General features: G+C 39.7%; 1 protein-coding gene across 2 annotated transcripts; it reads left to right on the top strand.

Moving 5' to 3' along the window:
- The first annotated feature begins 1527 nt into the window (after positions 1–1527).
- LOC147201988 (fibronectin type III domain-containing protein 7-like) lies at positions 1528–13743 on the top strand. 2 transcript variants are annotated; one of them, XM_086115961.1, is made up of 13 exons: positions 1528–1581; positions 1724–1739; positions 1902–2159; positions 2409–2669; positions 6451–6711; positions 7225–7488; positions 7636–7890; positions 9175–9432; positions 11877–12131; positions 12218–12472; positions 13132–13392; positions 13521–13550; positions 13709–13743. In XM_086115961.1, exons 1-13 carry the CDS (start codon positions 1528–1530, stop codon positions 13741–13743), a joined length of 2463 nt encoding a protein of 820 aa, XP_085972087.1. The 2 variants fall into 2 exon arrangements, with proteins under 2 accessions (XP_085972087.1, XP_085972088.1); XM_086115962.1 differs by lacking the exons at positions 1528–1581; positions 1724–1739; positions 1902–2159; positions 2409–2669 and adding an exon at positions 5394–5424.

Consider the following 13743-nt stretch of genomic DNA (forward strand, 5'->3'; position numbering starts at 1 on the left):
CATTCGAGTAGACGAGCACCATTCTGGGCAAAAGCAAACGGAACTACCCGTTAGGGGGGGAAACAAAAAAACTGAAATTTTCAGAATCCGTATGATTTGTGCGATACGGCCATATACGTAAGATTCACCACAAAATCCGTATGAACTATGGCTAAACCGTATGAGTTGACAGGTATGTAAAGTGCACATTTTTATCCCGTGTTGTAAATTCTTGTCGTAAAGTGTCTTTGAATGTTATGAAAAACGCTTTCAAATAAAATGTATTATTATTATGATCATCATTATTATCACTGTATGTCCTTCTTCTGCATCAGTCTTCTCTAACACTGGCTTCCCTTACCACATCTATCAACAATGTCTTGGGTCTTCTTCTCACTCTCTTTCCTGAGAGCTCCATCCTCATCACGCTTATATCGATACACTCACTCTTTCCTCTGGATTTGTCCAAACCATCTAACTTTTTCCCAAAACATTTAACCTCAGATGATACTCTGATGAGCTAATTTCTAATCCTATCCATCCTACTGGCTATGAAAGAAAACTCAACATCGTAATTTTGCCACAACCTGTTTTTCAACATGCTCAGGCGGCATAAAGTGACCTTGACCACTCTGAACATTCGATATATTATCCATCCATCCATTTTCTTACCCGCTTTATCCTCACAAGGGTCGCGGGGCATGCTGGAGCCTATCCCAGCCGTCTTCAGGCAGAGACGGGGGACACCCTGAACCAGTTGCATGAGATATATTATTCTTATAATTATTATTATTATTATCGACCCATCCATTATCTGAATCGCTTATCCTCACGAGTCGTGGATGTGCTGGAGCCAATCTTAGCTGTCTTTGAGCAGTAGGGATGGTACACCGTGAACTGGTTGCCAGCCAATCGCAGGTCACACATAGACAAACAACCATTTGCTCACAATCACACCATGGGACAATTTTGTGTTCCAATAACCGACCATGCATGTTTTTGAGATGTGAAAGAAAACCGCAGTACCCGGAGAAAACCCACACAGGCACGGGCAGACTATGCAACCTCCACACAGGAAAGCCATAGCTCTTATTATTATTATTATTATTACTATTATTATTATTATTATTGTTATTCTATGTATAAAGTAGTTTGGTAATTTATTATTATTATTATTATTATTATTGATAAAGTGGCTTGTAATTAATCATTATTATTGTGATGTGTTGTGTTTATAATTAACTTTATGTTAACTGTTTTGTAAAGCGCTTTGTTACAGCTGCAGCTGTTGTGAAAGCGCTATATAAATCAGGATGTATCGTATTATTATTACATAGCCTCAAGCCAGGTACGGTCCAGTTTCTTTGTCATTTGTTTGCTTTGCAATGATTGGATATGCAGGCTAAAAAGGCGTGACATGGTATATGTATTACAACCAACACAGATACCAGATTAGTTTTTAAGAAGGGTGAAACAGTTCAGAGGGAGACCGAGTTTTAAATTGAAACCGAGCTGAGAGATTTACAACAGAAAAGTGAGTTGTGAAGAATGGGTACATTGAAGGGTTTGGTTGCTTTTGTCTTGGTGTGTATATGCACACAGGTAAGAAATGTTCTGTTCATTTACTAAATATGTTTGATGAAAAGGACAAAAAACAAAAATAAAAAGTTGTGTACTTACAGATGTTAACATGAACTGTTTGAAAGCGAGTTTATGAATAATTTCTTTTCACTGGAATTTACAGGCTTCAGCTCAAACAGGTATTGTATTTTTATTCATTTTTATTTTTCTATTGACATTGATGTAATCAATGACAGTACGTCACCACTCATATCTCACAATACAATCACCAAAATCAAAATGTTTTATAATTGAAAAATATTTTGTTGTGTGTGACAAACTTATTTCACCTCCTCATTCAGTGTTCACAGCATCGGTGTTCACGCAAACATCCAGGAGCGCAACTCTCCAATGGAACAGGTATCCTGGAGCCACCTCCTACCTGATCACAGTGTCCCGAGAAGGCTCGCAAGACGTCATTGCTTTCACCCAATTTGGTGAAAACACAGTGATGGGCACTGTCAACTCTCTGTCCCCCAACAATTTATATGTCTTCACGGTTCAACCTTTGGATATTAACCAAGTCCCACTGGACGTTATAACTGTTCAGTCATTAACAGGTGAGGTTAACACATACTGTACGTTTTGGAGGGTACAGTGACATTTATGTGGTAAAACAGATCAGTAATATGACATTCAATATTTCCCAAAATGGAGAACGTATGATTTGATCTCATACTTTTTTACTGTAATTTTAAAATCTGATGAGGTCAGTACATTTCTAAGATGATGACAAGTGTATTATGACATATTTGCATTCGTTTCCCCTCCCTAAATGTACCTGATCAAAACTATTTCCACTATTTCAGCTCCTGAGGTGATGGATCCCATCCAGAAAGTCAAGCCAAAGGACAGCCAAACATTGATAGTCGAATTCAACATGGTCACAGGAGCAACTCATTACATTGTACGGATCCAGAGTTATGATGGATTTTATAGAGAGGATACAATTTATTCCTCCCCAGCTGAGATCAGTTCTCTCACACCATACACTGCGTATACATTGAGCATCATGGCGGTGAATAGCGGAGGTCGCAACCAGCCTTCTTCTTCTGTAACTGGAAAGACAGGTACAGTTTTCCTACTTTCATGTCTGGTCACCTTTATCAAGGCAAATAACACAGAAAATATGTTTATTATATGTTTTTTAAAAAGTCACTTCACACCCCATTCTCAGTAAAGGTCATTGGATCTGCTCTATTGTTTCATAGCACACAATCACACTCACCTAATACATCAACAATGTTTGAGCAACTCTAGGTTTTCATTATACGAGAAATATGACAGCAGCCTTCCGGGATTGTCCTTTATTGGTGGTAACTTTACCTGAGCCCTCGATGTGAAACACAAAGAGTTGATCTCATATTCAGCACATATCCATTGCCACTCACCTCCACCCTTACCCAAGGGGCCACATCTAATCCATGAGCAGAAACACCAACTCGTGTTTTCACAAGGGATGCACTGAAATTAAAGGTCTTGGCTGAAACCGAAAACTGGAAATGAGGAGTCCAAGGGTGAAAACCAAAACACTTAAAGGAGGTATAATACTTTAAATGAGAGTTGAGAATGAACAAACACTCCATAGTTCTTATAATTCATAATATGGAACAAATACACCACAGTCAGGAGGTATCTGTAGTTAAAAAATTGATGAAATTATCATCATAAGTGATGGAAAATATGAGACATCATGGCGGGTCAGAGTGACATAACGGGCACCTGGCACACTGTTAGCCCAAAAATGTGTCTGTCTCTCAACCAATATCCATCCATCCATTTTCTGATCAGCTTATCCTCACGAGCGTCGCAGGGTGTGCTGGAGCCGATCCCAGCTGTCTTCGGGTAGTAGGCGGGGTACACCCTGAACTGGTTGCCAGCCAATCGCATCTCTCAACCAATATACTTCAAATTTGCCAGAAGCACAGAAAAATAAAATAATAAATATATGGAATTGAAAAATGGCCTTACGCACCCAAACGTTTTTGAAAAGGATTTGTCAATACGAACTGTGGAACTGTTGACAACCTTATACAGCTAAGGACAGAGCTACATGTTGGCTAGGGGGGCAATGGTCATTCCTACTGTACATCAAGTTGAACATTTTGATATCTGTGATTTTTCTGCCATTTTCACACAGGTTGAGTATTCTCAGAGCCCTTGTCCTCATCACTGTGCATCCACTTGAACTGCCCCCAATATAAATGATAATGACAGTAATTCATCCAATTAATTGATACAATGATTCAGAGAGATTGTCCCTCTTGTCATATGAAAGAGCACCGAATCTACCTGCACCTCAATCAAATGTACCAACATTGCATTTCATCACCTTCGCCACAAGTTAGACATGGTTTTAGTCTAAAATTGAGTCTTGTTTTCTCACCAAATTGGCAGGTGTGCCAAAGGAGTGTAATAGAAAGCCCGCTCTCTCCCCTGGAATGTCTCGCAATGTGCAGCATGGTCTACCAAATTCACAACCATGCTAAACGAGACATGCCCCGGCACGAAAATGAAGACGTGCCCATATTTACTTTCTGTGACCAAATTGGCAGGTCGAGGGTATGAGAGCTCCATGCGCCAGTATGCCCAATGAGGCGCAACGCTGTCCCAAACATGGTAAACTAGACTTTCCCGGGCAGGAAAATGAAATTGCAGCCATTTTTATGGCAAGTGAACAGGACCTGTATACGAAAATAAGAGCCCATTAACTCCAGAGCCCAATTATACCGATGAGACTGGAGACATTTAATGACACATTTAAAGAAGAAATCAACCCAAAAAAGCATAATAATATTTTCTTTTTAGTTGGCAGCACGGTGAGCGACTGGTTATCACATCCGCATCACAGCGCAGAGGTCAAGTGTTTGAATCAGGCCTTTCTCTATGGAGACACATGCCTGCGTGGGCAGTGGCGGATCCTCAGGGCCAGCAAGGCCTTCTCTGCTGGCCTAAACATTCATACAATAACATAAATTTAATTAATGTCATTTTATTTTCATAAATATGTAAACAAAACTATTCTCTGTATTCTTTACGTCATATTATTTCCACTTAGTCGAGTGGCTTTCAATGTTATTTAAAACATTAAAAGCCACTCGATAAATAACTTATTTATTGTGGTTGAGTTTTTAACCAATCATATTTCAGCTAGCTTGTGTTGCCAGGTAAATTAAACTTGCTTTAATTAAAGCAAAGAAAACTTGCTTAAATTAAACTCAAGCCTTCAGATGAAACAGAGCAGGCCCCTGTGTGCTGTAAATGAACGGGCACAGTCAGGTTGCAATAGCCAATCAGATCACGAGTCTGCGCACCGGGCCAGCTAGAATGCCTTACGTCGAGACCGGATGTGCGCGTTCGGTGATTGGATTATCGCCTGCTAGAGGGAGCTATCACTGCATTTTAACCTAAAATGGCCGAAGAAGAAGACGTTGATCTGGTTGCAGAACTACTTTCCACACAATTTTCAAAACGAACCTTCCACGAAAAGCTGGATATTGTGCGAAGAGGTCGCCCAACTCCTGCGCTAGCTAGCCTGTGCCAGCAAGGAAAAGGGCTTGTCCGTCATTTTCAGACGAGCAATTATGAACGGTACCCGTGGCGCACAGCCTCTGAGAAACGCTGCAAATTGTACTGCTGGGAATGCCGATTGCTTGCAACGGACCGATTTGGTGTTTGGAGCCACACTGGATTTACCCATTTAAGTTGTTTTACCAAGGCAGCAAGGAAACAGAGCACGGCTGGGCACTTACAAACTACGGTGCGTTTAAAAACGTTTGGGGACACTCGCGTAGATGTGCAGGTCAGTGAACAGGCACTACATTGGTGAGTAAATGAATTTTATTTTACATTTCTTCTTGTCATTTTATTTCGTTAGTATTAAATTAATGGTAACGAAATAAAATGACAAAGATACAAAAATGTTTCAAATAAATCTGATCACCTGCAATTTGTAATGGCGCATTGTAGTCACCTTTGTGCACTAAAGTTCGTTCAATCTCAGCTGCTCAACATCGTCAGTTATTTGCTGTTGTATAGCCGATTCTCAAAATGCAAATGATCTGTTTACTTTATTTTCAAAGAATAGTTTGTTTTGTTATTGTTTGGTTGGTGTCTTATATGAAACTGCGACATTGCGCAATTTATTGGACAGACTTGTTTAACGTAATTTGGGTGGCATTTTATTTAGTATTTTTAAATCATCTTTTTATTTTTGACAATATCTATAAATTTAGTTTCTTGCTCTTAATTGTGAATGCATACTTGATGGTTTTAAATGCTCCTGAAATTAAGTGCTGCTTGACGAGCCTTGACAGCCTATACTGTATTGTGTTAATGTATGTGACGTCACTGAAGGCCTAAGGTTGAAATGCACGGCCCGCCACTGTTCAGGGTGTCCCCCGCCTACTGCCCGAAAACGGCTCGGATAGGCTCCAGCATGCCCACGATCCCCGTGAGGATAAACGGATTAGAAAATGGATAAATGGAGTAACTATCATGTAATTTTCAGTTGACAGAAATAGGCAAAATGGCTGCCTCCTGCGAGATCTAAAAACGGCTGGATTTTGCTGCTTAACTCATGTTCCACATACACAGTGTTAATCAGAATGTTGTTAAGAAGATTTTTGAGTTGACCAACCTTCTAATGAACAATGCAGTATATATCTTGCCCAGAAGATACATTTTGATTTAAAAATATTCATGTTATAGTCACTGCGTTTGGCTTCCAACCAGTTTAGCGTGTGCCTCCCCTACTGCTCAAACACAGCTGGGATAGGCTTCAGCACACCCACGACCCTCGACTGGAATGTTCAAACCAAAAATCTCATCAAGGTTTCTTCTCCTTCACAGTTTTGCCCCCTCTTCAGCCCTCCACTTCTTCTCCCAGTAATGACAGCATTTTTATATCCTGGGACCCGATTGATGGTGCTGTCCAGTACACTGTGGCCCTGTACGAGGTTTTCTCCAACACAACCATGAAACACAACACCAGCAGCACTAATGTGACACTCTCTGGACTGGAAGCTGGCTCACTCTACATGATCATGGGGTATGGCTGGGATGCTGAAGAGCGAAAGGGAGAGGGAAGCTTGTACATCAACCAGACAACACGTAAGCAAGCACTTCCACATTTTATATTTGCTTAAAGCAATGAACTCCAAACACTGTCCTCAAGGGCTGTTGTCCTGGCTGTTTTCCATTTCTCCCTGCTGCAACACACCTGATTCAAATGCTCAGGCTCATTATCAAGCTTCTTCAAAGCTTGCTGATGAGCTAATCATTTGAACCAGGGGTGGTGCAGCACAGAGAGATGGAAAACAGGCATGGTGGTGGAGCTTGAAGACCAGAACTGGAAATGGCTAGCTGAAAGAGTCTTGTAACAGAGATATGGCTTGCACAAGATTCTAAACTGATCCAATTTGAATACATTGGAAAACATTTTACAGTAAATTGTTGTAAATTGATTATTTCAGTTCATGACAGAAAAAAAGAACTATGACAAGTTTCTCCTTCAGTAACCTATGTATTTATTGGCAATTGAAGTCCCAGGGACAGTTTTACACATACAGTGTAACCGGTTTATTATTGGATGTGTCCCTGTGTCTTGTCCTTGTGTATTAACAGGACCTCCGGCACCGACTTCCGTTGAAGTCTCTGTGGTGATGATTGGCGACCAGACTGTACTGTCTGTCTCATGGGAATTAAATCAGCAGGTTTATGGCAACATAGAATACTATGTAATGAGTGATCAGAGCCTCAGTTGTAACGCCACATCCGGCTCCTGCATCCTCTCACCAGTGGGCTGTGGAGAGGTGCACACTATCCAGATTGTCCCCTCCAATGAAGCAGGGCACAGCTACCCTTCAAGTCCTGTTGAGTTCACCACCTGTGAGTATGACAACTTTGATCCCCACAGGACCATTTCTTCACCCTTGTTGCTAAGATCCACAAATACTTTAGATATTAACACAAAAAGTTCAATATTGTTCCAGTTTTCTTAAACTATGTATGATTGTTGTTGTCTGTCCCTCTCAGTCCCTTGCCCACCAAAATCTTTAGCTTTGGTGGAGTCAGTGGAAGGAAACTGCACTCTGTCCTGGGATATGGAGCCCCTTGCGGATAGCTACATGGGCTACATCAAGACAGGTGACGGTAGTGAAGAGACATGCAACACTACCGGCAACAACTGCACCTTCCACTGCCAATGTGGCTACATGTTCCAGATGTATGTGTTTGCCTACAACTATGCCGGCTCCAGTCCTCAAGGACCTCATGTCAACCATACCACATGTAAGTATGTTTTTATTTGGAATAAATCTGAAACAGCTCCTGACAACCGTAGAAAACGAATTAAACAAATTAAAAAACTGGTTCGACAGAAATAAATTGTCACTTAACCTGAAAAAATCGAAGTTAATTGTTTTTGGCACAAGACCAATCAAACACCAAGCTAAAATTATGGTAAACTCAATTGAGATAGAAAGAGCGTATGAAACCAAGTTTCTCGGATTAGTAATAGACTCAAAACTATGTTGGAAGCCACATATCGATAACGTAAAAAGAAAAATAGCCAAAACCGTAGGGATCCTCTACAAAACCAAGGAAGTGCTAAATAAGAGATCTTTGTACACATTATACACTTCATTATTATTACCATATATGACCTACTGTGTGGAAATATGGGGAAATGCCTGCAAAACAAACACACTCCCTATTCTCAACCTACAAAAAAAAGCAATTCGAATTATTAATAGATCAAAATATACGGAACCCACAAATCCACTATTTATCAAATTAAATACGATGAAATTTTATGACCTGGTTGACTTTAAAACCGCCCAATTAATGTACAAAGCACACAATAACCTGCTCTGCCAAAACATTCAGAAGTTTTTCGAAATTCGAGAAAGCAGCTATGATTTAAGAGCTACCAACTTATTCAAAAAAACTCAAAACAAGAACAAACATCAAGCAAAGAAGTGTATCTATCAAAGGTGTTAATCTGTGGAATTATCTCGAAACGGACCTGAAAATGAGTAAATCGCTTGCTGAGTTCAAAAACAAATTCAAAAAAATAGTACAAACAACCTACATCAATCAGAGTTAAAATGATAAATTCAAAACATTAAATATAATGATAAATCAGAACTAAGTTGATAAATAGAGAAAGGTATATAAATATCCATTATGAATACAAGAGAAAATTGACACAAGAGTGCCAGGGTGTGGATGTATACAATCCCGATACAAACCAAAAGTTGTAAAAATATCACGGTTACGGGTAAAGTATGAGCCTTAATGGAGACTTCTTTCTTCTTACTTTTTTCTTTTCTGATTGATATAAAAATGATTTATTAGATATAATCACATAACGGGGTAGGACTAGATAAGTTTTTTACTTCTTCCTACTCCCTTGAACATAATAACTGTGTTGTATGAAGATTGATTTCTTTCTTTTTTTATCTACCTTATTTTCTGTCAAATTATTACTGTATATATGTTTTATGTTCAATAAACAAACAAACAAACCTAATATACCTGTGTCTTAACTTATGTCTACCATGTCTTTGTCAGTGCCCTGTTGTCCAGAGGATGTATCTGTCTCCCTGGTGAGCACAGAAACTCTGGAGATCACATGGACAGCATCTCGTGGAGCAGATCTGTATGAGACTCGAGCAGCGGATATTTCAGAAGTCATCCTGTGCAATGACACTGCACCAGTGTGCGCCCTCTCCGACCTGAGCTGTGACAGTGCCTACAGTGTGGTTGTGACACCCTGCAATGACATGAGTGGCTGTAATCTTGGATGCAAACCTCACACCAAAGACACAGGTAAACCACACACCCACATGCACTAATATGAATCAAAGAATCAAGAAGAATATGACTCAATCACCAATGAAAATTGGTACAATACTTAAAGTTCATGTACTATTACCCATTTCCTGAAAACGAATGGTTATATTTTGAATGGTTCTTAGTTTCAGGAACTCTTCCTCTAAAATCTGGATCCAAAAATTTAATTTTACTATTGTTGTGTATCCATTCTCCAATTAAGATTTTGTGTGTGTAGAACACAGCAATGTAAGTACTGAAGGCTTGATGAGACTGCAAGTTACCTCATCCTTCATAAAGTCAAGTCAAGTCAAGTCAACAGTATTTATAGAGCACTTTCAAACAGCCATCGCTGCATACAAAGTGCTGTACATGGAGCAATATAACATGCACAATAAACAGTAAGACAAATCGTAATAAAGACGGTAGAAAGCACCAAACAGTAAAACCAAGAACAAATCTAAGTCATGCTGAGTCGAATGCCAAAGAATACAAGTGAGTTTTGAGGAGGGTTTTGAAGATGGGCAGCGAGGAGGCTTGCTGAATGTTCAGTGGGAGGTCATTCCAGAGAGAGATAAAGTAGAGAGAAAGCTTTTAAAAAAAATCCAGCCCAGGGGGATAAACTTTGGCCATCTATGACAATACATTCCTAGTTCAATTATTTGATGTTCCCTAAAATGTAGCACTTATTGGTCCTTCTGAATCAAATAAAACACAAAAGGGGAAGAAAATAAATCAAAAGTACATTGTTCAATGTGTGTCACATTTAGAATACAATACATCTTTTGAGAAAGTTGGTTACAATGATCAACTATTCTCTTTTGTAAACAACACAAAAGTGAAATAAAACACAAATGTATCAAACACATTTTTATAATCAAACAAACACAAAAAAAATTCTCATGATATATAAGATAAATGGTATTATTCTGTATCAGTGCTACTTTGACGCAGCATTGAGAAATTGATCATTGGAACTGGAACAGGAACATTTCACTGTTTCTTTCCTTGTTCGGGCAAAGATCTGCTGCTTTCTCAAAGTCGGCAAAGTGGACTGTGCATTACTTGCATTGCTGTATAGATTGCCATGTTGGCAAATGATCAAGGCCATCTTTTCTCACAGCACTGGCAAACTGAATGCAAAGATTATTTTTTGCAAATACGTTAAAATTTACATCAGACTAAATGCTCAACACCCCCCACAATGCCACGGGGTATTGACTTGCATATTTATTTTTCGCGTTTGACCAACATTGTTTCAATACATTCGAAAATTAAGTCAATGAACATTGTTTATTAGTCATTTGATTTGATGTGAAAAACAATTGTAAATAGCACTGCGACTTATCCATTTTGTATTTATATTGCACTTAATTGAACGGTGTTTGTTTTTTTTCTTCTTTCTACCCACAATCTTGCTGCTGTAGACTGTAAATTTCCCCAGTCTGGGACAAATAAAGGATATCTTCATCTTAACTTTGATAGTTTTATGAAGTGCATAATTTCCATTTGGCATATTTCCCCCCATAATGCCATGGCGTATTGACTCCTGCATGCGCATAGTGTTGTGGTTCTCCAACGTTTTACACGAAGTAACACATCGAAAAGTGCTTTGTACTCCAAGTACCACCATATAATGCATTAACTGAGTGGTCATAAAAAGGAGGCAGTGGCTTTATTCTTAAAATTTGTTTTAAATGTTTGTTGTATCCAACTCTAAAATCATACATTGTTTGAACTGGAACAATGCACTTAATGACAGAGGAAAATATCTACTTAAAGAATGATTCGATTGAAAAGCAATGCACAAAAATGACGTTAAAAAAGTGTACCGAAATGGTTGAAAACAAACAGTTTTCAAATATTAAATGCAAATGTATTGGACTCCAGAGCTAAACACTATTGAACTGTACTTAACAAATGTAGTGTAGTGTAAATTAAAAACAAATTTAAACCATTGTAACATGATTCTTGACTTACGATGAGAGAAGGAGTGTCAAACTCATTTTTGTCACAGGCCACATTGGAGTTATGGTTTCCCTCGGAGGGCTGTTATACCTGTGAACCCATCTAAATATATGAGCGCCTGTGTCATCACAACAAATGGATGGGCAACTAGTTTTGAGATCAGACACCAGTAGATTATGTGTTAAGCTATTTTGAAATTTACTTGAAAGGGGTGGGTGGTAACAAATCCCATCTAAATCTCAGTGTTAAAACTGAAGACATTTTGCTCGAAACAACTGTTGTCGACACCCCTGATGTGCCTTTTGCCGGCCACATAAAATGATGTCGCGGGCCGGTTCTGGCCCCCGGGCCCTGGGATTGACACCTGTGCACTCGAGGATACATTTGGCATCATCGGGTGAAATCTCAAATAACAATGGTTACCCGTGTTGGTTATCACTCGAAATATTTACATTTTACTTTTTCCTGGTCAGCCCCCTGCATGCCCACGTATATCCAGCTTGATCCAAAAAACTCTTCCTGTGTCAGTGTAAGCTGGACAGCAAACAACCGTGCTGCCAATTACAGTGTGAGCGCAGTGGGAGAAGATGGCACGCATACCTGCACTTCGAGTGGAAGTAGCTGTGACATCACAGGTCTGCCCTGTGGATCCATCTATGAGGTCACTGTCCTAGCAACAAGCACTGCTGGACAGAGTTTATCCAGTTACTCTGAAACACTAGAAACAGGTAAAGAATTGACGCTTTGTGACAGGATCATTGCTGCTCAATGCTGATTTGTCGTTGGTCACTGTACACATTTTCTCCTCCCACAGAACCCTGTTGTCCCCCCAGTCCCACTGTGCACCAAGTCACTCAGGCGATGACCAATGTCTCATGGTCTCACGCGAAAGGTGCTTATACATTTTTGACCTCATTGACATCACCGCGTGGTCATGCAAGCTGCCACACTCAGGACTTCCACTGCCTCATGGGATGCATCACTTGTGGCACAAACTACACAGTCACCATGGAGGCTTTCAGCCACAGCGGACGCAGTGTCAACTGCACATACCAGGGCTTCTCATCCAGTGAGTTATTCCATTTCCAGACAGTTCTTTCACCTGAAATGCAGATTCAAAGGTATGATGTAGACCGTACCATCTGACTTTGGGCGAAAAAAAAACAAGGTACAGCTTGTATTAGCCATAGGTTGGTCACAGGACCGACACAGAGTCAGACAACCGTTCACACTTATATTCACACCCAAAATCAAATTTAGAGTTCTCCGTTAGCCCGGCAAACATGATTATGGAGGAATACAGGGTACAGGGTGCCTAATGTAGTACATTACTGCTGGAACAGCCTATTTTGTGCTGTTGACAATAACACCATCTGGTAACGTCAAAAGACACTTTCAGAAACCCAAGTTGTAGCCATTGAATGGAGTGTATGTTAATTAGCAAACTTTATTTATACACAGGCAGTGTAGCTATTTACCAACAATTTTGGCTTTGTGACCTAGTGTGAGCTAAGCCTTCTTTTTTTATTTGTTTTCAGAAAGGCACAGTTAACAATCAAGACTGAATTGACAACTTTCACGTCAAGATGTTTCTGACATCATTCATTCCTCTTTTTACTTACACATATATAACAAATTGATTTCTTAGATGAAAACATTTTTTTTTCTTTCCGTTAAATATCAGAGTCACAATATGCTGGTCACTGCCTCATTGTCTCTGTCTGGCAGGTGCATGTTGTCCATCAGGCGTCAGGGTGTACAAGATGGCTGGAAACTCTTTGCGGCTGCACTGGCGCACCACTGGTAGCAACCACCGTTACATAGCCGAAATCATGGGCAGCGACAACTCCTACAACTGTACTACATCTGCGGGAGAGAGCAGCTGCGATATTGCCAACGTCCAATGTGGAGACATTTATCATATAGTGGTAGCTCCGTTGACACCAGAAGGCAGCAAAGTCTCATTTTGTGCTGAAAGGGTTTATTCAGGTATGGGGGCATGACACTGTCTAAAGTCTAAACTCTCGTCAAAGTTATCGTTACCTTAAATTTAGAGCTTTGTGATTAAAAGAGATTAAACATTTTTGGCTGATTTTATATTATTTTCTCTCTTGCAGTCACTTGCACAGGAAGTGATGTTGGTACAGGTTAGTGTGTTTTGTAACTACATCAGGAATTGTAAAGTCTTCCACGAATCATAAAATACATTCATCTTGGTTTTGCTATTTTATTTGTCTTCAAAAATGACGAGATATGATTGCATTTTAAAAAGAAAATCCAAATCAATAAATCTACTTTCTTGCAGTGATTTACAGAGGCAAAAGAAGTGTGGATCAGTAA

Source organism: Hippocampus guttulatus, chromosome 7, assembly GCF_054856545.1.
Source record: "Hippocampus guttulatus isolate MCC_2025c chromosome 7, RoL_Hgut_1.0, whole genome shotgun sequence".
Classification (NCBI taxonomy): Eukaryota; Metazoa; Chordata; class Actinopteri; order Syngnathiformes; family Syngnathidae; genus Hippocampus; species Hippocampus guttulatus.

Bases quoted from the DNA above. Each gene is read 5' to 3' on its own strand.
- LOC147201988 (XM_086115961.1), top strand. From the start codon at position 1,528: ATGGGTACATTGAAGGGTTTGGTTGCTTTTGTCTTGGTGTGTATATGC. The intron at 12,132-12,217 runs GTAAAGAATTGA...CTCCTCCCACAG, and splicing joins CTCTGAAACACTAGAAACAG to AACCCTGTTGTCCCCCCAGT. The intron at 12,473-13,131 runs GTGAGTTATTCC...TCTGTCTGGCAG, and splicing joins ATACCAGGGCTTCTCATCCA to GTGCATGTTGTCCATCAGGC.